General features: G+C 34.7%; 7 protein-coding genes across 8 annotated transcripts; 3 read left to right on the forward strand and 4 right to left on the reverse strand.

Annotated features, from left to right (window-relative positions):
* Nucleotides 1-482: 482 nt before the first annotated feature.
* Nucleotides 483-1,948, reverse strand: LOC17884603 (acidic endochitinase). Its single transcript, XM_006288200.2, has 3 exons — nt 1,621-1,948; nt 1,338-1,534; nt 483-1,130 (listed from the first exon to the last, which is right to left on the reverse strand). The coding sequence occupies exons 1-3, from the start codon at nt 1,924-1,926 to the stop codon at nt 725-727; spliced, it is 909 nt and encodes a 302-aa protein (XP_006288262.2). The 5' UTR covers nt 1,927-1,948; the 3' UTR covers nt 483-724.
* A 3,209-nt stretch (nt 1,949-5,157) lies between these two features.
* On the forward strand, nt 5,158-7,636 carry LOC17881411 (inactive leucine-rich repeat receptor-like serine/threonine-protein kinase At5g24100). The gene is made up of 3 exons (XM_006287236.2): nt 5,158-5,238; nt 5,515-6,850; nt 7,002-7,636. The coding sequence occupies exons 2-3, from the start codon at nt 5,566-5,568 to the stop codon at nt 7,556-7,558; spliced, it is 1,842 nt and encodes a 613-aa protein (XP_006287298.1). The 5' UTR covers nt 5,158-5,238; nt 5,515-5,565; the 3' UTR covers nt 7,559-7,636.
* Nucleotides 7,637-8,082: 446 nt separating this feature from the next.
* LOC111830145 (arabinogalactan peptide 16) lies at nt 8,083-8,878 on the forward strand. The gene is made up of 2 exons (XM_023781529.1): nt 8,083-8,395; nt 8,576-8,878. Exons 1-2 carry the CDS (start codon nt 8,278-8,280, stop codon nt 8,647-8,649), a joined length of 192 nt encoding a protein of 63 aa, XP_023637297.1. The 5' UTR covers nt 8,083-8,277; the 3' UTR covers nt 8,650-8,878.
* Nucleotides 8,879-9,238: 360 nt separating this feature from the next.
* On the reverse strand, nt 9,239-10,735 carry LOC17882593 (probable WRKY transcription factor 30). The gene is made up of 3 exons (XM_006288252.2): nt 10,407-10,735; nt 10,171-10,305; nt 9,239-9,902 (listed from the first exon to the last, which is right to left on the reverse strand). Exons 1-3 carry the CDS (start codon nt 10,682-10,684, stop codon nt 9,359-9,361), a joined length of 957 nt encoding a protein of 318 aa, XP_006288314.2. The 5' UTR covers nt 10,685-10,735; the 3' UTR covers nt 9,239-9,358.
* Nucleotides 10,736-12,437: 1,702 nt separating this feature from the next.
* LOC17883473 (RNA polymerase sigma factor sigE, chloroplastic/mitochondrial) lies at nt 12,438-15,136 on the reverse strand. The gene is made up of 6 exons (XM_006287340.2): nt 15,035-15,136; nt 13,932-14,698; nt 13,658-13,804; nt 13,305-13,541; nt 12,956-13,219; nt 12,438-12,849 (listed from the first exon to the last, which is right to left on the reverse strand). Exons 2-6 carry the CDS (start codon nt 14,643-14,645, stop codon nt 12,652-12,654), a joined length of 1,560 nt encoding a protein of 519 aa, XP_006287402.2. The 5' UTR covers nt 14,646-14,698; nt 15,035-15,136; the 3' UTR covers nt 12,438-12,651.
* A 1,703-nt stretch (nt 15,137-16,839) lies between these two features.
* On the forward strand, nt 16,840-18,604 carry LOC17883405. Its single transcript, XM_006289516.2, has 4 exons — nt 16,840-17,127; nt 17,368-17,482; nt 17,792-18,043; nt 18,132-18,604. The coding sequence occupies exons 1-4, from the start codon at nt 16,883-16,885 to the stop codon at nt 18,462-18,464; spliced, it is 945 nt and encodes a 314-aa protein (XP_006289578.1). The 5' UTR covers nt 16,840-16,882; the 3' UTR covers nt 18,465-18,604.
* Nucleotides 18,605-18,657: 53 nt separating this feature from the next.
* Nucleotides 18,658-21,809, reverse strand: LOC17882298 (squalene epoxidase 4). Of its 2 annotated transcripts, XM_006289687.2 has the most exons (8): nt 21,612-21,809; nt 21,167-21,278; nt 20,864-21,041; nt 20,197-20,368; nt 19,885-20,103; nt 19,483-19,770; nt 19,054-19,332; nt 18,658-18,958 (listed from the first exon to the last, which is right to left on the reverse strand). In XM_006289687.2, the coding sequence occupies exons 1-8, from the start codon at nt 21,807-21,809 to the stop codon at nt 18,845-18,847; spliced, it is 1,560 nt and encodes a 519-aa protein (XP_006289749.1). In that variant the 3' UTR covers nt 18,658-18,844. The 2 variants fall into 2 exon arrangements, with proteins under 2 accessions (XP_006289749.1, XP_023637656.1); XM_023781888.1 differs by lacking the exons at nt 19,054-19,332; nt 19,483-19,770; nt 19,885-20,103; nt 20,197-20,368; nt 20,864-21,041 and having other exon boundaries at nt 18,658-18,894.
* Between the last annotated feature and the right edge of the window lie 605 nt (nt 21,810-22,414).

A 22,414-nucleotide genomic window follows, 5' to 3' on the forward strand; every position in this document is an offset into this window, starting at 1 on the left:
AAAAAATCGTTATAACATATGCTTTAGTATTCTTTATATAATCTATTAATCTCACCTCGCTTTACAGTTTGAACGCATTTAGAAAGATGGTTCGGTGGGAGAACTCGAAGAATGAGAATGTGTCACGTGTCTTTGTGGTTGAGCTAAATTTTTGACAAAAGGTCTTCGTTTTCGTAAATGGTCGGTTCTGAATAATTTGACAATGTTGGGGATATTTGGATATGGCGGCACCTGTTTTGTACCTTTTAGTTTATTTATAGTAATTCTTTTTAAATAGTCGCAATATATGTATAGATATAAATTATCGCTATGCTTGGATAGAAGAAATATATTTTTGCTAATATATAAATAGGGAATATGTGTTGAACTATTTATTATAATTTGGTTATGAGTTAGGAGCGTATAATTTAATATATATGAATGGAAAGTTTCCAACTAAAAACCAATTTTTAATTCTATTTATAGGTATGAAGTAGACATGGTACCTCTAAAACCCTTTCATGGTATTTATAGGTATGAAGTAGACATGGTACCTCTAAAACCCTTTCATGGAGCAACATGTGTACCCATGCCTACTGAAAGCAAATCCAGAATTAGTGAAATTAAGGTGTTATATTGATACAAACATTTCAAACCAGAATACTAACACCACAAAAACACAACAATTCTTCAAATTTAAACCATATATGAGAGAATTGATTTTTAATAGTCATTATGATTCTTTTCACACACTAGCCAATATAGATGAACTATATCCATTTTTATCATCCCAGAATTTAGACCAAAGCATCACACCTCCATACTTTCTAGACTTTTTTAGGGTCGGAAGAATCTGCGAAGTCAGTACATCTGGCGGGATGAAACCGCTTCCCGCAGCTTCAGGAGCTGCGGGAAGACCCAAGAAGATTTTCTTGGCTGTGATTGAAGTGGTCCACTTGTTCCACGAATCGAATAGCTTTTGAGTATTATTTGGAGCGTATGAACACGGTGGGTTGTTGTAGAATTGGATCCAAACATAGTCAAAAAGTTTAGTGTCGAGAGCACTTCCCATTAATCTATCTGGAAATGGACATTGAGGAGCTCCTGTTAGATACACTTTTCTTCCTCTCTTGCTAAACTTTGAGAGAGAACTGTCCAAGACATTTTTAGTTTGTCATTCTCAAAATGAAATAGGTCAACAAAATTAAATAAGAAATATTAACACCTATATATCGTATATCCACCAAACTAAATATACATATATATATAATTTTTTGTGGTAACCAAGAAGTTTGAACGTTGACCGTAATCTTGATCATGAAGCAATTAATCAAAATGTTATCTTGATTATTAATTACCTGGCGAGATCATTCCAGTGTTGAGGAGAGCCAAGCTCAATATTGAAATCGATACCATCAAGAACAGCATCACCTAAGGGACGTGAAGATGATTTCCCTCCCAAGAAGTTGTTCCAAAGGTAGTCCGCAACCACTTTTGCATCCTTCTTGGAGCCAATAGAGTAGTTTCCAATTCCGCCACCAAGAGACAACATAACCTTCAAAACAAGATTATCAAAATAAATGTGATTTCATTACCTTAATACAATAGGATCAATTTGGGGGAAAAAACATCAAAACCGACCTTGATGCCACGAGTCTGACAATCTTTGACCTGAGAGCTAAAACGAGTACAAGTGTTGGCAGCAGGGTTGCAGTGGCCGGCGAGGTTGAGCTCCGGTGTTTGGCCATTTCCGAATTTCACAAGAAACGCAACGTTGACGTAAGCAAACCGGCCGGTGGCACACGTGGCCGAGAGATTACCTTCGTTGCCGTTTTGGCCCCAATAGATGGCTATGCCACCTCTGGATGCATCGGAGGGTTTTGTGACAAAACAGCTTATTAAGAAGAGAAAGTAAATAACATGTTTGACAAGATTTATGTTAGTCATGTTTTTCTTGCTATTGATGTTTTTGTCTTCTTTGTGGTTATGTGTTTGTTTGTTATTGCTTAACTTCTTTTTTTATATATATATAAGACGTAAGTCCCTAAAAAAAAGCTGACTTTTGTTTGCTTTTTCTTTGTTATTGTTTTTAAAAATCTTATCTGTTTATATTATAAATGTCTCTCATACACATTGCATGGCTTTTATTGGTTGTGTGCTTATCCTCATACTACTGTATAATTGTATATCGCTTTAGGACTTTAGATACAGATCTCAAACATTAAGCAGCCATCTTTAGAATCTCTGACCACTAACTGTAAATGCTTCAAAGGAAACAAAGAATAAGATTATTTTCCAAAAAAAAAAAAAAATGACGAAGGACGATCAAATTGGTAATGGTTGTATTAGTAATAAGAAATGGTGGATCATGAACCACACGTTGTACTCGTTGTCGTCTCTTGTGGTGTTGACTTTGTCTTCTTGCTGGTTTAACGTGCCATTTGGCACAATTTAGTTTATCTATAGACTCGGAAAGTAAAAGTAAATTCTCAATCGAAGTTGTAGTTGGACCATAATTATTTACTGAATCACAGTGTCGCATTTTTTCCATTAGTATATGCAATCTTCTATTAAATATAAGAATTGACATAAGATCAAGAAATATTTAACATATTCCAATAGTATATGAAAGCTCGGAGATGCTTTATCCTTGTTGACCAAGCAGTATAAACAGATAAAGTCGCATAGAAGTACTGGATATGTTCATGTCCATGAGAGAAATTAATTTGGATTTATGTTCATGTTCAAGAACAGTATTTATGTATGAATCCATATTGCTTTTAGTATTTAATTATTGATTTTTTAAAATATCTGTTGTCCAATGCTTTAATTCATAAACTTAATTTTATTTGTATTTTCATTTAAAATTTTGAAAACTAAACAAATAATATTTTTGCGTTAGTTAAGAATGAGTCTCGCTAAACTTTAAAGTATCTTTGTTTCTTATGATTGATCCCGAATATATTGTCTTTCGATTAAGTTTATCGGATTAAATACTTGAACAATCACTTATCCATCTCCCTCTAATATGGATCTTTGGAACAACTTCAGTGCACCAAGACTTGAAGCTGCTAACGAAATATATTTGGATGATGGATTGTGAATTTACTAATATTTGAATTATATTCTTTTATGTATTGGAAAAGTATTCATTACAATTGCTGATTTGATTCAGTGAGTTTCAAAAGTCGAGTGATAAATTATGATTATATTTATATTATTATTATTATTATTATTATTCAAAATTTGTTAATATCAAAATATATCAGCTAATTCAGATATATATGTAAAATCAGAAATATATTTGAATTTTGATGTATACATTATACAATACAAGGTAATAAAATAAACCAGATAAATCGAAATAGGATGATCAAAATAGCTGATGGAAGTTGGATTAATACTACAAATTCTACAATTGCAATTCCTCATATTTGATACATATTTGGGCCAAGTTTGTCCATATAAATATAAAATTGGAGGCAACCATATGATCCATATGACGTTATTGGACTAAAGACGATATAGCTGTGTTGATTGATAATTTGATCACTAGAGCATCTGTAGTGCAACAAGGAATCGTGATTATGTATTGCATTCACACAAACATAAAAACTCAAGGTTGCTAATTATCTATATTGATTATTAATTATTGAGTAATTAACTAAATAAATAAATCTTCTCTCTGTTTCTAAAAGATGGATGCTTGAAAGTTTTATTCAAATTAAGAAACAATAATTACTATTAATTTTTTTTATTTTTTCTCACTAAAAAAATATTGTTTAGTTATAGGCCAATAACAATTCAAAATTTCAAAAGTTTTATCAATAATTATTTTTTGAAGTTTAAAAAATACTAATATTGGTTAATTAAAATTTGTAAAACATCAATTTTTGTGAAACAAAAAGAAATCCTAAAACATTAATCTTTAACAAACAGAAGGAGTATTAGTTTAACTGTGTGGAATAATGTTGGTGAAGTTTGTCAAAGATTATTACATTGCACCCTACAATCGCGTATAGTAGTAGCAACTCTTGTCACTTTCTCCTCCACTTTTGAGTTTTAAATGTTGTTTTGAAATAAGTTTTTCCTTTATTAAATAGTGCATGCGACGACTGTATTAAGCAATCGGGGACCGAAACAAGAAAAAAACTATTAAAGTTCGTAATGTAGACAATAATAATAATAATTTGCAATAAAAAATATAATTCTCTTGTTTAATATGCTTCGTCATAGTTCATTGGCCGCACATGTACAACAAACAAGCACAAACAAACAACATATATATCTTAATAAGATATACACATCAACAACTATATTAATCAAGGCAAAAACTTTACGTCAATGATTTATAAGATGCTCGCAGATCATGTGAAGTTACATTGCGAAACACACATTAAAGATATTATTTTATTTATTTGTATGTTATATATTAATTATTACTAGATATACAAATGATTCATGCAAGTGCATGTGCGTACGGTACACAATTAATATAGCTAAAAAGGTCCTTACCTTAAAAAAGTTTTCTACTTTAGTTTCCCCCTAATTTTTATTTAAGTTGGCAAAACCATTGCAATTCTAGGGTTTAAGTACATATAACTTAGTTTATGCTAAAAAAAATTATTGAGTTATTCATACATTACTGAACACACAATTACCAAAACTAATAGTTGTGAAGCATTGCAAATTATATGATGCAATGCATGCAGAACACAAACTGTACGTTATATATTGTTTATAGATTTGGGGGGGAAAGGTTGAGAAACTGAAAACTATGGGGGTTTTATGTTAATTAAGAAAAATGAATTAACAGCTCATCATATTCTCTGCAATGATTTTTAAGTTAAAACAATCTCTGCTATCATTAGTTCATTACCAAAAATTTGTCACCATCACGCCCCAACTAATTGTGTTTTATAATAAACCAACTTCCGAAATCTTTAATCTGAAACAATATGAAGCTCCCTTAACCAGAAATCTGCTCAAATCAAACGTCTATTTAGCGTATAGTATATTCCCGGTATGTGATTAACCAACCAATCATTGTGTATCGATAACCGGGTTTGACTTTCCTTAAACCATAGTTATCTTTTATGGCTTTCCTTGCTTCAATAGCTTCCATCGCCTTTAGTTTTGTTTGCAGACAAAACTTCTTTGTTCTTTCTCTCTTCTCTACTTTCTAAAAATTCTCATAACTATCTTTTACATTCTCATAACAATTTCAGGCAGTCCTTAATGAGATTCCGCATTTGAGATGTAAGTTTTGTACTGTACTTAATTTATAATCTTCACTCTCTTTGCAATTACATTTGATAAGTTAAAGTTTTGGAATATATATATCTACTCCAATGTCATTTTAGCTATGAATACGTGTATTTTCAAGTTTGGAACCATATCAGGCCAAGTGCATATATATAACTGTGTTTGATAGAGAAAACTAAGTTATAAACAAAACGATGGGACCAAAACAACGTAACATAGTTTGCTTAACATTTTTGTTTTTCTAACTTCTAAAAGTAATTTCAAATGCAGATATAATCAAAGCCTCCATCACATAAACAAGAGAAGTTACTAATCAAGAAGATGAGTAGAAAATTATCCATCTTTTATATTATTCTACTTCTCTTCTTTGGATCATCTGCTCTGTTTTCTCCGGTCACCGGTGACCTCTCCGGCGACAGACAAGCCCTTCTCGACTTCCTCAACAACATCACTCACCCGCGGTCTCTAGCGTGGAACGCAAGCAGCTCCGTATGCGCCACTTGGTCAGGCGTCACGTGCGACAGAGACGGCACACGTGTCACTGCCCTTCACTTACCCGGAGCGAGTCTTATAGGACAGATCCCACCGGGAACTATCAGCCGTCTATCGGAACTTCAGATCCTTAGTCTACGATCCAACGGCCTACGAGGCCCGTTCCCTATTGATTTCTTGCAGCTTAAGAAACTCAAGGCTATTAGTCTCAGCAACAACAGATTCTCCGGTCCATTACCGTCGGATTACGCCACGTGGACGAATCTCACCGTTCTTGATCTGTCTAGAAACCGGTTTAATGGTAGCATTCCCGCGGGATTTGCTAATTTGACCGGACTCGTCTCGCTTAACCTAGCTCAAAACTCGTTTTCCGGTGAGATTCCTGATCTTAATCTCCCCGGTCTACGCAGACTTAACTTTTCCAACAACAATCTCACCGGATCAATACCAAAGTCTCTTAAAAGATTCGGGAACTCTGCTTTTTCCGGCAACAACTTAGTCTACGAAAATGCCTCTCCTCCGGTGATTCCTCCTAAACAGAAAAAGAAAGAGAAAAAGGGGATTTACATCTCGAAACCCGCGATTCTCGCAATAGCGATTGGCGTTTGCTTCGTTATATTCTTCCTAATCGCGGTTCTGATGGTAGTTTGCTATGTTAAAAGGCAGAGGAGACCAGAAACAGAAACAGAACCAAAACCAGAGAAGTTGAGACCAGCACAGAAGATGCCAAGTGAGAAGGAAGTTTCTAAATTAGGAAAGGAGAAGAATATAGAAGACATGGAGGATAAGAGCGAAATTAACAGAGTTGTGTTCTTTGAAGGAAGCAATCTGGCTTTTAACTTGGAAGACTTGTTGATAGCTTCTGCAGAGTTTCTAGGGAAGGGAACTTTTGGTATGACGTATAAAGCGGTTCTTGAAGATTCTAAGGTCATCGCGGTTAAGAGATTGAAAGACGTAGTGGTGTCGCGGAAGGATTACAAACATCAAATGGAGATTGTTGGAAACATTAAGCACAAGAACGTTGCTCCCTTAAGGGCTTACGTGTGTTCCAAGGAAGAGAAGCTTATGGTCTATGATTACTACTCTAGAGGCAGTCTATCTCTTCTTCTTCATGGTAATTTCTAACCTTTTCAGCTTATTATGAAATATTCAAACGCTAATAGTAAACCCAATGGTTTTTAAAACGCAACCAAACAATTGCAATTTTCTTTGTTAGTTTTAGTTTCTTGCATCTGAAGAAAGATTTGTTTTTCTTTTTCCGGCAGGCAAGATCGGCGAGGAGGGACATGTTCCATTGAACTGGGAAACAAGATTAAGATTCATGATTGGAGTAGCAAAAGGATTAGCTCACATACACACACAGAAGCTCGCACATGGAAACATCAAATCTTCAAACGTCTTCATGAATTCGGAAGACTATGGATGTATATCAGAAACCGGTTTAGCTGTGTTAACCAACCCGGCTACGAGGGCTAATGGATCAGCCAGACGATACCGTGCCCCAGAAGCAACCGACACAAGGAGATCGACGCCAGAATCAGACGTTTACGGTTTTGGAATCTTGATGCTGGAAACTCTAACAGGAAGATCAAGTGTTGATGATTTAAAGGAAGGGATAGATCTTGTTGTATGGGTGAATGAAGTTATTGCAAAACAATGGACAGGTGAAGTGTTTGATTTAGAGCTTGTGCAGACTCCTAACGTTGAAGCTAAGTTGCTTCAGATGTTGCAGTTAGGGACAAGTTGTACGGCTAGGGTTCCGGCAAAGAGACCAGAGATGCTGAAAGTGGTTGAGACTTTGGAAGAGATTGAGAGGAACTGATTACTATAAATTGTAGAATTATTATTTTACAAGGTTTTTTGGTATTTATGATTTAATATATATCATCAGTTTGTAAAATGGAGCATAAACTTTTCATAGTCATACTTCAAAATCATATCATTACGGATTTAAATGCAGTAATAAACTCTAAAATTAGTATACACTAAGCATTAAACTCTAAAACTCAAATGAAGTGTCACGACAATTATTTTTATGGATTAACGGCAATAATAGCAAGAATCTTGCATGTGTCCAAGCTGGAACACAGCTTAATCTCTCTTTTGGACCAACCACAATTTGTACGTAGGAGATTGATTCAATTATACTTCAAACGTATTTGAAATATAGTAGTTTTTTTCACATTCACAAGTTTCGAATTCAGTTTCCAAAATTACCAAATTATTGTGGGGCAAAAAGATGAGTTGTTCCGGGATCTGCGGGTCGTCGACAAATCAAATAATAATTGTTCAATATAATGCCAAAAGAAACTCTCATAATTCTCATTACCTCCTCTATCGCCTTGCCTAGTTTTTTTCTTTTGATTTTCTTCTTTTTTTTTTTCATTTTCTCTCTTCTTTGTTCTTCCCTCTCTAAAATCTTTCTCCCAAAAACTTTAAGGAGTTGAGAGAGGGAAGAACCTTAACAAAAGAAGTTAAGAAACCGAAGATACGATTTATTTGTTATATATATTAAAAGAGGAAAAAAAAAAAAATTTGAAAATGTCGCTCTCGAGGCTTTTCTTCGTGGTTGCAACAATCGTATCGATAGTTTTCACCATTTTGTTGCCAATGGCACATGCTCAATCCTCGGCTCCTGCTCCGGCTCCAACAAGTGACGGTGAGTTTATTATAGCATTCTTTAGTAATCAATTGCTAATTTAAACCAATGAGATTTAAATGATCATGAAGACTAATAATCTGAAACTAACATTCAAATAAGGTTTCTTGAAGTTTGTTAGATGTGTGTGACTATAATATTTTCTTTCGGATGACTAATTTTTGGAACAAAATATTGCAGGAACAACAATAGACCAAGGCATAGCATATGTCCTTATGTTGGTGGCTTTGGTCCTCACATATCTCATCCATTAATGATTCCTTTTTCAGTTTTAATTTTGGTCTCTATTTAGTTTTAATTATATTTTATTTTCTTTTTTGCTTTTTGATTATAACTAAATAGAGAGACAATAAAAATTTGTATGTGTTGTGGTAGAGAAATTAAAGAGGTTTTCTAGTTTTTTGGAGGCTAAAGTTAAGAAGTTCTTTTGTATAATGTCGATGTGCGTTCAACTGTTGGATATATATTTCATCGATTTACATCTTTCTTTATTCACAGATTCAATATCGTAAATGAAGCATTTCTATCAATAACATGCACTGTGACAATAACAATAGTACAAATCCATATGCTCCTGATCAAATTATATTCTTCCACTAAAATCTCGAGCTACTATAATGCCAATGTAATATTTGTAACGACTATTAAAACACCACTTAGTGAAAATCAATCTCTAACAAAATAGGCAGATAGTTAAATCTTATATAGCCAAAATAGATTTGCAATAAAAATATTAAAACGTGTTACAAACAACAACATATCGCAAAAAAAGAAAAAAAAAACCTAAATAACAATTAGGATCATACGGAGTACAAATCCATTTATTCAAACGTAGACCTGAAAATAAGGCTTTAATAGGCAAAAACAAAAACGTGATTAGAAAAGTAATTAGGGCATTTGTTAAAACACCTGAAGATGATCTCTTGATTAGGTAAAACTTCAGTCCATCCTTTAACTGGATAACTAAGAATAGAATCCTCCAAACCCTCCATAAGGATGATTAGGATCATAAGGATGATTAGGATCATAGCTTTCAAATGGGGACTCCAAAGGGATGGTGGATGGAGAGTTTGATGTAGAGTGAGAGGCCGAGCCAGACGCCGGGAAATTGTAGTTGATATTAGTTCCAAGATCATTAGAGAAACTCGTCGATCCGAAAAACTCCATGTTATGATCTCTCGGTTGAAGCATATACGCATTGTTACCTTCAAGAGTTGGAGTGGAGGACAAAGGATAGTGAAGGGTGTGATGAAAATGTTCTTGATCATGATTGTAGCTCTCTAGACTTCCTTTCACGATGTCATCAAGATTTTCTTGGTTTTCGGTCTGGTTCGGTTCGAGGTTTTGTACCGGGACGGTTGAACCGACATTTGCAGCTTGAGAGCAAGAATGTATTCCTCGGTAACTTACCTCAAAAAGCATCTGATTTTGATTTTCATCATATCTTTGGACATGTTTTGTAGCTTCACATCCTTGGGATTTTCTATACGTGCATCTATAGTATCCTCTGTACCAACACACACACACACACACAAAACTTTAGTTAAACGTTCTTTTCTTAAAAAGATTTTTCATACATGTGATATAATAAAAACTATAAAATTTTATTTAACATTTCTATATAAGTATAACATAATAAAATAAAATAACATTTAAAATACAAAAAGACTAATTAATGAAACAGAGGACTATGTCCATGTCACATTTTAGTGAATGGCTAAAAATGCTTTAATTTTCCTAATTGGCTATTAATTAGTTTAAATTACGAGAATAACCTTGGAAACCTGGCTCCGAGGATATCCTTCTGGCCGTACTTTCTCCAACTAAACCCATCTTCAAGCGATCTGTCAATACCAACTCCAGGGGCAATTATGACTTTTCTTGTCCACTTTGGCATTGACTTCTTCGATCTATATTATTTACATTTTCAAAATATTTTTATTAGTTTTATGCAAAACAAATACTCCTTGACGACAAAATATTTTTATTAGAGATACGTAACAGTACGTACTTCTTGATGACAAGTGGTTCTTGATCCGAATCATCGCTCTTGGGGCTGCCTCCTCCACCACCCTGAGCATGTGGCGAATCTTGGTCGCCGGAGTAGTTCATAATGGTGAGAGACTTGTGGTAAGATTCAAGAATCTTGTTGGCCAAATGTTCACGTGTTTCTTGAGATGAAGCTGATCCGAACTGGTGTGCATAGTCTCTTCCTTGTGTCATTAGCTCGTTGATCTCCTTCTTCATCTTCTCCAAATCTCCACTACTACTACTACTATTCTTCTCCATTACGATCAAAAATATATAAGTATAGTTTAAAAGTATTGTTACTAGCTATGTTTAGTTTTTATTTTTGCATGGCTTCTGGAAACTGAAGAAATAAAGAGAATATATAGAAGATTATGAGTGAGAGCGAGAGTTTGACTTTTTGACTCGAACACGAAGAAAGCTGAGGTGGAAGTAATTTGGAGAAGAGAAGTGAGACCAGTCTTTGGTCAATGAATTTGGAAAGTCCAACATGCTGACCAGTTCTCTGCTTCTCGATCCATTGTTTTATTTTATTTTCGTATTTACATGATCTGGTTTTGTATTTATTTTAGAGTCATAATCATTCATTTAGTATTTTTGAAATTAGTATTTTTTTTTCTTACTTTCATTATTATTAAGAAAATAATATTTTTTTATTTGTAAATTTAGGTTTTGTTATAAAATAGTATAATAATGAGTTTAGAACTTCTAAAAATCTTAAATGAGAACAGTATTTAGTTTTTTGATAACTATGTTGGAATATTAATTTTGAACATGCATCAATTCAAATTATAGATTTTCTGATGCAGTTATCTTTAATGGATCCATTTCTAGAATAGAAAAACAAACGAATAACTCCATCGTTTGATATATAGAGCATATAATGAAAACTTAGATTATTTTAGATGGTTTAAGAGTTTACAATATATAAAATAATAGACAATAAAATATAGTATATACGTAATATCATTAGTTATAAATAATAAAATTATAAATTTTAAAATTGATTAAAGATTTCAAAATCTTATTGAAAAAACTCTAAATTGGGGACCAACCTATACAGTACATAGAAATTTCAGGGGAGAAAAATATATTTGTCACTTTATGTTAAATTACATATATATATATATATATATATATTGTTTTCTTTTTATTTTTCTTATTTGGGAACATATAAAATTCAACCTCAGTATTTTTTTCTGGTCTTATTCAAAATGAAAATTTAGGTATACGCAGTTTTGTATGAAGATACTTTTAAGTTATAAATTGGCCTTTGCCTTGGTCCCCTATCACTTATGCCTATTCTTCTCGGACAACAAACGCAATCGCTAAACTTTAAGCAAAAACATTAGACACAACCGCTAAAAACGAAACTTTTTTTCTTTCTTAAACAACAAACAAAAACGTTAATACAAAATTACAAACGCTAACCTCAAAAAAATGATGTCACATTTACATGTTATGACGGCCATTGAATGACATCACCTTGTCATTAGAATGACATTGGAAGTGTGACTAACATTTTGCGATGATAATTGCGTGTTAAAAGGACACAGCCTATGTATATTAAAATTTATTTTTAGGCACATTTCACATTTAACTTATAAGCTTTACTTTAATAAAAATTCACCATGACTCTGATATGATAATTCAACTTTATATGAAGATATAATTATAACTATGGATATGTAAAAGTAATCATAAATTGTCGATATACGGCAGAAATATTCTGATTAGACAAGAGAAAAGACCAAAGGTTCGTTCATTGCCGTGTAATAGTGTTCGACAAAAGAAATTAAAAAAAAAAAGTGTTCGACAAGACGAGAATCAACGACAACGGTGCAACACTATTATTTAAGAATCTCTAACACTTAAATTTGTTTGTATGTTTATTACTTTATTTCACACCGATTCACTGTTCCTTCGATACATTTTTTAACTTTACAAATCGGTTCTATTGATTCTGCTTTCGTAGGAAACAACTGGTTAGGTTTTGTGAAAGTAATGCATACCATGTCTCAAACTTTACATGTATAACTTCTTTTCAGTATAGGTGTAGTAATGATATAATACAACGATTGTGATTCATGGATCGATCCAACGCAGCTATAAGTACCTCTGATATTACATACACAACTATACAACGGTTATAAGATGGCTCGTGAATTCGGGAAGTCATACCAAGTATGCACAAATGGCTGAGCCTGGTGGTTCAGCTTAGTTTGGTTTCAGACAATGTATTGACGAAGGTAATCAACTCGAGCCTGGTGCTTGAGCTTCATCAAGGCCTTGACTTCATGTTTCCTCACCATTTCTCTAGAGATGTTGAGGTTTCCAGCTATCTCTCCTAGAGTCCTGTCTCCTTTCCCATCAAGACCGTACCTCTGTCGAATAACCAAACTCTCTTTCGGCTTCAATGAATCGAGCTGAACATAAAATGTAATCAGTTTCAAGTACTAAAAATAGACAAGAAGCCAAATAACTAACATATGTCCGGATGATTGTGTAAGTAGATGAAAGATTGAAACTTACCACGTCATCGAGAGCAAGCCTGAGAAGAGCAGGTTGTCTCCTGTTGTCAGCTCCAACACCATCCACATCTGTGATCCCATTGATGAATTCTTCTTGAGTAACCGCATGTTTTGAATTTAGTGAGAAAACCGGTTTTGCGGCCCTCAAGACTTCACGGTATCTCTCAGGTGTTATCTTGAGTCTCTTAATTACCTCGTCCTCTGTTGGGAGTCTCCCCAGCTCAAACAATAGCTCCATTTTCGCTTTATAGATCTCAACTCTAACCTGAAATGGTTTCAACAAAGAGGACACATATAAGATCCCTGCAGAACAATCTGTTTCTGAGAAAGAGCCAAAGAGGTTAACATACCGATTCCAGTCCAAATGGAACGCGAGTAAAGTTGGAGGTTGTCATAGACCGTATGATGGCGTGTCTGATCCAAAACAAACCATAAGTCGAAAGACGAAACTTCCTTTTCGGCTCAAAGCGGTCAATTGCTGTGATAAGCCCTTTCATACCAGCTTGACAAAGGTCTTGGAATTTAGGACCATTGGTAAATTCTTGAAAATATTTGTTCATAACAAACAAGACAAGCCGGAGATTGTGCTGCAATGTAGAAGAAACAAAACAAAATAAGCTAAAAGAAGAATAACATCCATAAATATCAATAGCCATGTTTAAAACTCTTTTAGACTAAGTATAAGTTTGTTTAAAACACTAACCTTAATAAGTTTGTTTCTTGCAGCTCTACCTATTTCAATTTTCTTTTTCACTTCACCGGTGGTCATTTTGATCTCCCCAGCTATTTCAGCTTCCCTCGGCTCTCTTCCCAAGCTCTTTTGCAGTTCATCTTTCACTTCAAGTAGAGCCTGCAATGTTAAACCCCCAAACATATTGAGCATAGGTTGCAATATATAACCCAATTCAAGCTTTCTTTACCAAAAATGAATCATATCTCTATAGACTACAAGCTATGTTCAAGAAAATGAAGAATACCTTCATAGGCTGCATCAACTTAAACAACCAAGCATGTTCAGTGGAAGAAAGAACAGGAGGTATCTTCATTTTTTTCCAGTCCAAGCTCAAAATATCATTAGAAACTGAATAGTCCCGCACAAGCATATCGATCTTCTCCTCTTCTTGCTGCTTCTTTGTTACTTTCTTCTCAGCAGAAGCAACAAATGGTTTCTCTTGACAGTTTCTTTTCAAAGCGATCCGTTTATCAAGACTCAAACGCTTATCTTTCTTCACATTGTTCCTCACAACTACTTTCTTCTCTTCACCTCTCTGTTTCCGCTTTCTCCTCGGCGAAACTTTCCCCTTGGAGCCGCCGTCATCAACAGCTTCATCGTCTGATATGGTTGTTGTAGGACTCAGCTTGTATATGTTTTCAAGTCTAGCAGCAGCTTCATTGTAATCCACACCCAAGGAACAAGAAGGAGCCACATTGTGATCCAAAGAACTCGGCTTTTTCGGGGTTTTACACGGCTTCCTCTTCGTGACTACTTTCTTCTTCTCATTAAGCTTCTCCGCGGGGATCAAAACTTGTTCTCTAGGAGGAATTATCAAAGCTGAATTGCTCGAATCATCGGCTTTAAACGCGACAATGGATGGTTTTTTAAGCGAAGAAGACCGATGTGTCGTGAAAAGATCAGTGCTTAAACCGAGTGGTGATCTTGCAGCTGAACTTGAAATAAACACAACTCCCATCACAATCTCAAGGCTGGAAAAAAATTTGATCTTTAGGAAAAACTCACTTGGTGCTGCAGCAGAAGAAACATGTCTCATATAAGTTATAAAGAATTGTCTCAAATGATGACAATAACTACAGGACAGTAGGACACAGTTATCAGAATCTAATTCCAGACATGAATAAGGACCGGGAAATTTAAATGAGGAACTACAATTTGAAAAAAAATTCAACCTTTCGACATAAAACTGGAAAATTTAAGAGCGATCGCGATAACCCAAAATTCAGATTTCTTCAAAATCACAGAGAATCTAAAGATCGAACAGCTCTTCGACTGTTTATATCAATTTAACTCATAAATCACTACGAACTCAGTAAGATCTTATAAACAAAATCGCTTTAAGCATACCTTTGCCGAATCGCGGAGAAAAATGTGTGTTTTTTTTCTTTTTTGGTTTCCGAGAGTTAGATTCTTCGTTTTAGATTCTGGTTCACGAATTTTAAATATAAAGAGGAAAAAAAAATATTTGGAACACGAAAATATGTGTCTGAATGAACTACGTAAATTGTGGTGGCCACAGATTAATGACAAATATGGGACTTTATATTTATAGAATCTTTTCATAAACCCCAAAATAATGTTTAATTCAATTTAAACCCCCTTTATGATATTTTCCTACTAAAATGATTTTATAACGATGGTGATTTTGGGATCTAATCCGGATTAATACGATGATGTAAACTTATTGGGTATACTCTAGCTGTCTAGCATTTGTGACTAAAATTAAATCTCAATGCTCACTAAACCAACAATAACATTGTATGTAAATAAAACTAAATTAATAGTTTAATCAATTCTACGGTGAATCAAATAAAATAATTATTTTTTATATATTTTTAAAATAAATTTTATCGAAAATGATAGTTAATGTAAATTTAAATATGTCTGAACATTTAGTTTACTATACTAAAATTACAATATGTTCATTCGGATTTTATGTCCAAAATCATATTCGAATCAGATTTATGAATAAAACTAAAAATTTGGGTAAGCTTTAGTTCGGGTTCAGATCGAACATTGATATTTGTCACAATAATTTTAGTTTGTTTTTTTGTGTGGTAATTTTAGTTTGTTTTTTTGTGTGGTAATTTTAGTTTGTATCAAGGTCCCTGTTTCATCTTTGTAATATTTTCCTCTTTATAAAAAGTTTGTGGGGAATATATATGTAAATCTAAAACTATAAAGTAATATGTGCAAATAACTCGAAGATAAAGAGTAAAGATGTCAATAAACTACAAAATTTGCATCTGTGGAAGATCCAACGGCCACCAAGGCTTATAGAAACAAACCAACGGTTGCGAGAAAGCACAAGCGGAGATGGCGAGAGAGAGAGACGACGTGGCTAATTTATAGTGGAGGAGAAGATATTTCGTAAAGGGTTAAGTCTTGTGGTTGTGGATCAGGTTCATTACACACGTGGCTGGTCTTCTCAGCAACATTACGACCCATAATATTAAAAAGTGGTGGCTCGTGAAGCATTTACGTAGCTTAATATAAACCCATTACCAATTTTTTTTTTAAAAGTTTTAAAAGTCAAATATAATAATCCTAAACATTGCGCCAAAAACTAATTTTAATTTAGGTTCTACTTTCATTCCATTCCCTTACATTTTTTTGGTGTGCTTATCATGTTCTTGCGGCTTTTGGTATAAGGCAAGAGTCGGAGTTACAAAGATTTGTACATTGTTGAAACAATGATATTATGGTAATGGTATTGATATTTTTGATGATAATATAACATTAAAGTTTAAAACAATTTTTAAAATCTTGTTTTCTTTGGTTTTAATTTTTTTAGAAAAAATAAAATAAAATTAAACTGAATTGTGCTAAACTTAATCATTTTTAAATTAATATAGGAATATATTAATTTTAATAAAGACAAGATTTTTAATACATAGCTTTGATCATAACCAAATAAATATCCTAAACATTGACTAACCCATATTTGAGTCCTTTGTTTTAGCTGTAAGTTAGCCTAAGATTGGCCCAATAATAAACCCAAAGTTCAAAGAATATATCTCAAAAGACAACGTCGTCGTTTCATTAAAGTCAGCCATTTCCCACAATACGCCACGTTCCACTAAAATAGAACTCCATGCACAAAGCCACGTAGAGCTCTCTCTCTCTCTCCCTCTTCCCCTCACAGATCTCTCTTTCTCTCATCAGTCTCTCTCTAGAGGCAGATCCTTCAACCAGATGGTGAAACTCGCGACAGCGCGTGAGATTAGAACGTACGGCCCTCGGCTCGGGAGGAGCAGAGCCGAGTACATCAATGCTGGTCTATACTTGTTCGCCACCGTGGTTCTCATCGGTGGTTTCACGGCGACAGGGTTCTCGTGGGAACCAAGATCCGGCCTTGTCCTTATTCTCTTGGCTCTGGTTCTTATAGCCGCCGTTAATGTTCATGATCTTGTGGCTCATCTAGCTGGAATTGATTACCGGTACGTATGTTATATACCATTTTAATGCATGAAGGCCAAAGCTTGCTTTATTTAGTTATTTTGACTATTATAGCTTCCTAAAAATACTGTCATTATTGGTATAACTGTTCTAGAAAATATGTATAGTGTTTCATTTTTACTAGAATTTGTAAGCTCAATGTGTATATATGATTTATACAATTTTCTTATTCACAAATAATGGGGAATTAAGAAGAAATGTATTTTTTTTCTTCGTAACAGGTTAAGGTTGATGGAGTATGATTTGCAACTGGGTCTAGTGGAATTTGCAGTCCCTCTGGTTCAGATAGCGGGTTCGGTCGTCTTCTTCTTGGGAGTCTTTTTCGTTTTCCATCAGGTAACACTTGCATTGTCATAACAAAACTTAATGGTTCATCATATCAGTCACCATTTTTGACAATTATAACTAGCTAGTATTTGAAAAAGTGTCATGAGGCAGGTCATGAATATTCATGAACATATAAATCCAAAGGCGCTTGTGGTATATTAATCTGACATTGTATTGCCCATTATGTTCACTGTGGTTCATGAAACATAAGTAAAATAGTTGTGAATATATACATTTTTGGTCTGTCTCTCGCTAATTGCACGTATAGTCACGTTCCCCTGTGATATATATATTTCTTTCTTTCTATGGAGTATTTAGGCAGAGAAAAAACTTGGACACAGTGGAAAAGAGAAGCACATATTAAACATGCTTATTGCTGGTCCGTTGCTTTGGGTGATAGGATCGATTCACAACTCATGCCAAATCTACGAGAGAGCAGACAGTCATGTTCAAATTCTACAACAGTGTGTTCACATCCCTTTCTTGGTTGGATCCCTTTTATTCTTGGTTTCCGCAGTTCTCAACAGCATCGACCTATCCGAGTCATCACATAGTGGCTTGAAGCTTCTTGTAAGTAGTTAAAAAACAAATTTACTGCATAACTAACAACGGGTTTTCGAAAACCGCTTCTTCTTATGATAAATAATAATTTTTTCAGGGGGAAAGATGGATCTGGCTTGGGATTTCCGGTGCAATATGTTTGTTTGTGGGAGGATTGATGAACGTTGTTAAGGTTTTTAACTTCGTTCAGATCACTGGGATTCGCCTCGAGAAACTACGAGGCGGAGCACAAGACCGACTTCTTGAAGAGAGAGAAGGATATCTCCCTCTTGTTGTTGAAGAGGAAAGAATAAGGAAAATGGAAGCTGACGAAGCTTGTAGAGCTAAACCACGGAACCATATAACTTCCAAGGCTGAAGTGGGAGGTGCAGATACCGTGGTGAGATCTTCTCCGACACCTTACAAGGATGTTCTAGTCGGACAGAGCTGAGGAAGATAAGTCATGTTTAAATGTTGTTTTTGTACTCCATATTCGTTTTTATGAGCAGAGACCACAGATTTTGCCGTTCTACGGATACTATGATTAGTGTCCTTTTTTGGCCCTTTATGAATACTGAAATGGGTTAGCAAATACATAATACTTTCAAATATAGAGGTACTGGATCAGTGAATTCATAAAGAAAAATCAAGAATCAACAGATATATAGAGTATACCAAATCAGCATGGAACATTTTCATGTTTGGTTACAAGGTAATATCAATAGAGAAATTATATCATAGATTCAACTTGGCATAGACCCAATTCCTTGAAAATTCAAGTATTTATTTATTTTCTCTCAAAAGAGTAAATATGAATCGATCAATCAGTGGTCAAGCAGTGGCTTTGGCCATATAGGTTCTTCGATAAGCAGCTGCGTTTGTTGGAATCAACATCTCCTTGAAGCCTTCATCCACTAAATGAAAACCCAACATTTGCAACGCCCACTGTTGATTCACATGAAAAAGCCATCATAAAGAAAAAGTTTCAAACAGAATTTGTATATGTGTGTAAAAATAGCCAAGAAAACAGAAAGTCATACGGCCAAAAGTCTGAGGCTTTGCCAAAGGCGACGAGGCGAAGGAAAGGGATAGAGCAAGTGGCCCATGGAGGTGAGGGTGATGCCTACAAGATGAAAGACTAGAGTAAGGGGATGAGGGTTCATGCCTCCTAGAATAGTCATCATTCCGGTTGTTCCAAAATCTCCACGAGATAGGTAAGTGTAGCAGCCTTGTCGCATTCCCTCTCTTGCTTCGTCCGTTGTAGCAACAAGCGCTTGTGAAAATATACTCGCCAGCGTGTTCACGGTCGCTGACATTGGCTTTTGGCCATCCAAAATAATCAACACAACCAAAAAGTAAGTGTCATACTACTAGTGAGTCTAACACAACATTGTTATGGGAAATATTCGAGTTACTCAAAACCAAAGTTATGTACTTCTCTAGTAAAAATTAAGTATGTCATAACTCACCTTGCGGATGATGTAAAAGGACTTGACAAGATCTGAGACCTTCTTAGTATTGCCGAGGTTAGCCAATGGTCTAAGAAGATTGCGTAGAATGCAAATGTCCGAGAGTGCAACCAACATCCCTGACGCAATTATAGGATGACGCATATTGAATGCATCTCCCAACACAATCACTCCTCTCTTATCACACATTTTCGATGACATTCTCTTTGTCGCTGTTGTTTTCATCTCTAGTAGTCCTTCCTCTATCCCTTTAAGAAATGTCTCGCGTAGTTTTCCATGTTCGGGTATCTACAACACAATAGAGATCAATGATACAAACTAAACTATACAATACTTGAAATAAAGTCAAGTTCTTATGAATACCTTGCAAATATTTAAACATATCAATACTTTGGTACGTACCTGAGGAGCCATAGTTTTCTTGAGGTAGGTAGACATGTCGCCATTCGCGATAGAAGGGATACTATCAGCGGGAATTTCGGCAACACAACGAACTTCATCACTCGTTATTTGATAGATGACACAGAGCATAGGTTTAGAAAATATCATATGTAGACTATGTGGATCTTCAAGTCGGCTATTCTTCGTGACATAACCCACCATGTACGAGAGAACTTCCTCCTATATATAAATATATGATCATGATCCTCAAACTCTAGTTAACGACGAGACCAATCTCATTGTAGTTGAAAGATAAGTATCTACAGAACTCACAGTATTATTATCCACGAGTGACCGACGAAGGTTTGAATAGCAACCATCGCATACCACAGTGAGAGGTGCAAAGGCCGTTATTTCCTGGCCTGCGCTGTTCTTGTATGTAACTCCTTTAACAATTCCATTTTCTTCTATTAAAGACTTCACCGTTCCTTCTTCTAATTGGACGCTGCCAAGGCTCATTGCATTATAGTAAGAAGATGAAACTGAAATCTAGTATATATATATAAAAGTCGTAATATTGTTTTACTCGTTTTTCTTTAAATTAATTTTGAGCTGAAAAAACCATGAAATACATGAGAGCTCATTAGAAAGAAAAAAAATTGTTAAAGAAAGGTGTTTTGAAAACTGAAAGTACGTAATGAGAGTTGGTAAAAACTTTGACATATATTAGTTTTAAAACAATTATATCCGGGTAAAGGAACCATGATATACATATTTTGCTACTGCACGATTCCTAGGTCCTAGCTAAAACATTGCAATCATATAACAAAGTTCAACAAACGTATATCAACTATATATTGCCATGTACTACTAGCCTACAAAATATTACGTACGTACTGATACGAGGTTTTGTATGATGAATGATCTTGACCAAAAAAACAGTCTTGATTATTAATTTTGGTTAGAAATCTCCTAGATACAAAAAAGAGAAGTAACGTACTTGGTAAGAGAAGCTGCTTTTTGGCGTAGACGTTGTACGAAACGACCATTACGTAAAAGTCTACCGACTGGTTCAAGAGGAAACCTCTTGTCATTTGGGAAAGGCGAAGTCGCGTGTTTTCCATCCTTGTAAACGGCCAAGGCCTTGACTTCTTGAGCATCTATCTCCTCTAAACAATCTAATACATATAAAAAACCAAAATTGATCACATATTAAACGATACATAACATATGTGTATATGCGCTTTTGCCTTTTGGCAACAAGATCAATCAATGAACGTAAAGAGGAAGTGAAGAGAGAGACCTTCGAGGCCAAGCTGGGCTAACATGAAGCGGCCTCCCGCTTGCATTAGCTCTCCCATAAATCTTTGTGGCTCTTTCAAGTCCCTCTCTATCACATGTACTCTTCGTCCATCCTGCGTCCACAAATTCAAATTAAATACATATAACATCCAAATTAAATTAGCAATTAAGATGAAGATTGCAAATTAACATGTTTTCTTAATCTTGTCAATACAAATGAACATTTCTGCATCCGTATACTTTTTTTTTTTTTGAAAATAATTTACCCTAATAAAACCTAGTTTAGTCAGCTATTTAGGGCTCAAAACATCAACATATATTTAAAACTAAAAATAAGCATTACTGATCGCTCCAGTTAGCACTTAGCATGGCTGATTTAAACTTCCTCGTTACAAAAACAAACCGACCAACTTACGCAAAACCATCACATGCACAAGTATATATACCTTGGCAAGAGCATAGGCAAGAGAAGCGCCTGCGATACCCGCCCCAACAATGATGACATCAGTGGCACCATCTCTTCTCTCCTCTGCCTCTGTCTCTGCCTCTTCGGTTGCCGCCTTCTTCGTCTTGAGAACGTGAAAAACTATCCATGTCAGAACAAAAGCGAGAAGCGTCCATAACCACGCGTATGTCGTCGCCATTACCACTTAATTAGTAATATGATAGTTGTGTCTTGGTCCCTTAAGTGATATCCTTAAATAGGAAATTAAAACCCCCAAAGTGCCAAACAAATAAAATTATGTAATAAACCCTTTAACAAAAACAAATATATGCGATAAATTAGTTCTACAGCTTGGCAAATCAATATAGATACAGTTAGGTATAAAGGGGGACATGATCACATCACATTCACATGATATTTGTAAACCACCTGTCTTAATAAGAAAATAGTTAATAAATCATTTATTCATTAATAATCTCATCTCCGTTGACAAAAAAAATATAGAAAAATTTAGAGAATTGACAACGGATTGTTTTCCTTTTTTTTTTTTTAATTTAGGAAAATATAAATAAAATAAATAAAAACAGCAAATCATAATAAGTAGTGCTGGAAAAACTTAGGTATTGTTAAGTACTCCGTGACTCCGTCGACCTAGCTAGTACTTGAATTCTTTGGTCTCATATTGCAATTTCATGTTTACATGGAAAATACATTCTAATGGCGGATAAAATTTTGATTAGAACTAAAAACACGAATTCTCGAATTTGGAGAAAAGTAAACTATTAATATATACAAATGTTGAAA

This window comes from Capsella rubella, unplaced genomic scaffold, assembly GCF_000375325.1.
Source record: "Capsella rubella cultivar Monte Gargano unplaced genomic scaffold, Caprub1_0 scaffold_6, whole genome shotgun sequence".
Classification (NCBI taxonomy): Eukaryota; Viridiplantae; Streptophyta; class Magnoliopsida; order Brassicales; family Brassicaceae; genus Capsella; species Capsella rubella.

Bases quoted from the DNA above. Each gene is read 5' to 3' on its own strand.
- LOC17883405 (XM_006289516.2), top strand. From the start codon at position 16,883: ATGGTGAAACTCGCGACAGCGCGTGAGATTAGAACGTACGGCCCTCGG. The intron at 17,483-17,791 runs GTAACACTTGCA...TGGAGTATTTAG, and splicing joins TCTTTTTCGTTTTCCATCAG to GCAGAGAAAAAACTTGGACA. The intron at 18,044-18,131 runs GTAAGTAGTTAA...TAATTTTTTCAG, and splicing joins ATAGTGGCTTGAAGCTTCTT to GGGGAAAGATGGATCTGGCT.
- LOC111830145 (XM_023781529.1), top strand. From the start codon at position 8,278: ATGTCGCTCTCGAGGCTTTTCTTCGTGGTTGCAACAATCGTATCGATA. The intron at 8,396-8,575 runs GTGAGTTTATTA...AAAATATTGCAG, and splicing joins TCCGGCTCCAACAAGTGACG to GAACAACAATAGACCAAGGC.
- LOC17882593 (XM_006288252.2), bottom strand. From the start codon at position 10,684: ATGGAGAAGAATAGTAGTAGTAGTAGTGGAGATTTGGAGAAGATGAAG. The intron at 10,306-10,406 runs GTACGTACTGTT...TAAATAATATAG, and splicing joins GAACCACTTGTCATCAAGAA to ATCGAAGAAGTCAATGCCAA. The intron at 9,903-10,170 runs GTTATTCTCGTA...GTGTTGGTACAG, and splicing joins CTCGGAGCCAGGTTTCCAAG to AGGATACTATAGATGCACGT.
- LOC17881411 (XM_006287236.2), top strand. From the start codon at position 5,566: ATGAGTAGAAAATTATCCATCTTTTATATTATTCTACTTCTCTTCTTT. The intron at 6,851-7,001 runs GTAATTTCTAAC...TTTTTCCGGCAG, and splicing joins TCTATCTCTTCTTCTTCATG to GCAAGATCGGCGAGGAGGGA.
- LOC17882298 (XM_006289687.2), bottom strand. From the start codon at position 21,809: ATGGCGACGACATACGCGTGGTTATGGACGCTTCTCGCTTTTGTTCTG. The intron at 20,104-20,196 runs GTGAGTTCTGTA...ATTTATATATAG, and splicing joins CACTCGTGGATAATAATACT to GAGGAAGTTCTCTCGTACAT. The intron at 19,333-19,482 runs GTGAGTTATGAC...GATGGCCAAAAG, and splicing joins CCTTTTACATCATCCGCAAG to CCAATGTCAGCGACCGTGAA.
- LOC17884603 (XM_006288200.2), bottom strand. From the start codon at position 1,926: ATGACTAACATAAATCTTGTCAAACATGTTATTTACTTTCTCTTCTTA. The intron at 1,535-1,620 runs GTCGGTTTTGAT...CTTGTTTTGAAG, and splicing joins GTCAGACTCGTGGCATCAAG to GTTATGTTGTCTCTTGGTGG. The intron at 1,131-1,337 runs GTAATTAATAAT...TGTCTTGGACAG, and splicing joins CACTGGAATGATCTCGCCAG to TTCTCTCTCAAAGTTTAGCA.
- LOC17883473 (XM_006287340.2), bottom strand. From the start codon at position 14,645: ATGGGAGTTGTGTTTATTTCAAGTTCAGCTGCAAGATCACCACTCGGT. The intron at 13,542-13,657 runs GTTAGTGTTTTA...TCTACATTGCAG, and splicing joins CAAGAAACAAACTTATTAAG to CACAATCTCCGGCTTGTCTT. The intron at 13,220-13,304 runs GTATGTTAACCT...AAACCATTTCAG, and splicing joins TTCCATTTGGACTGGAATCG to GTTAGAGTTGAGATCTATAA.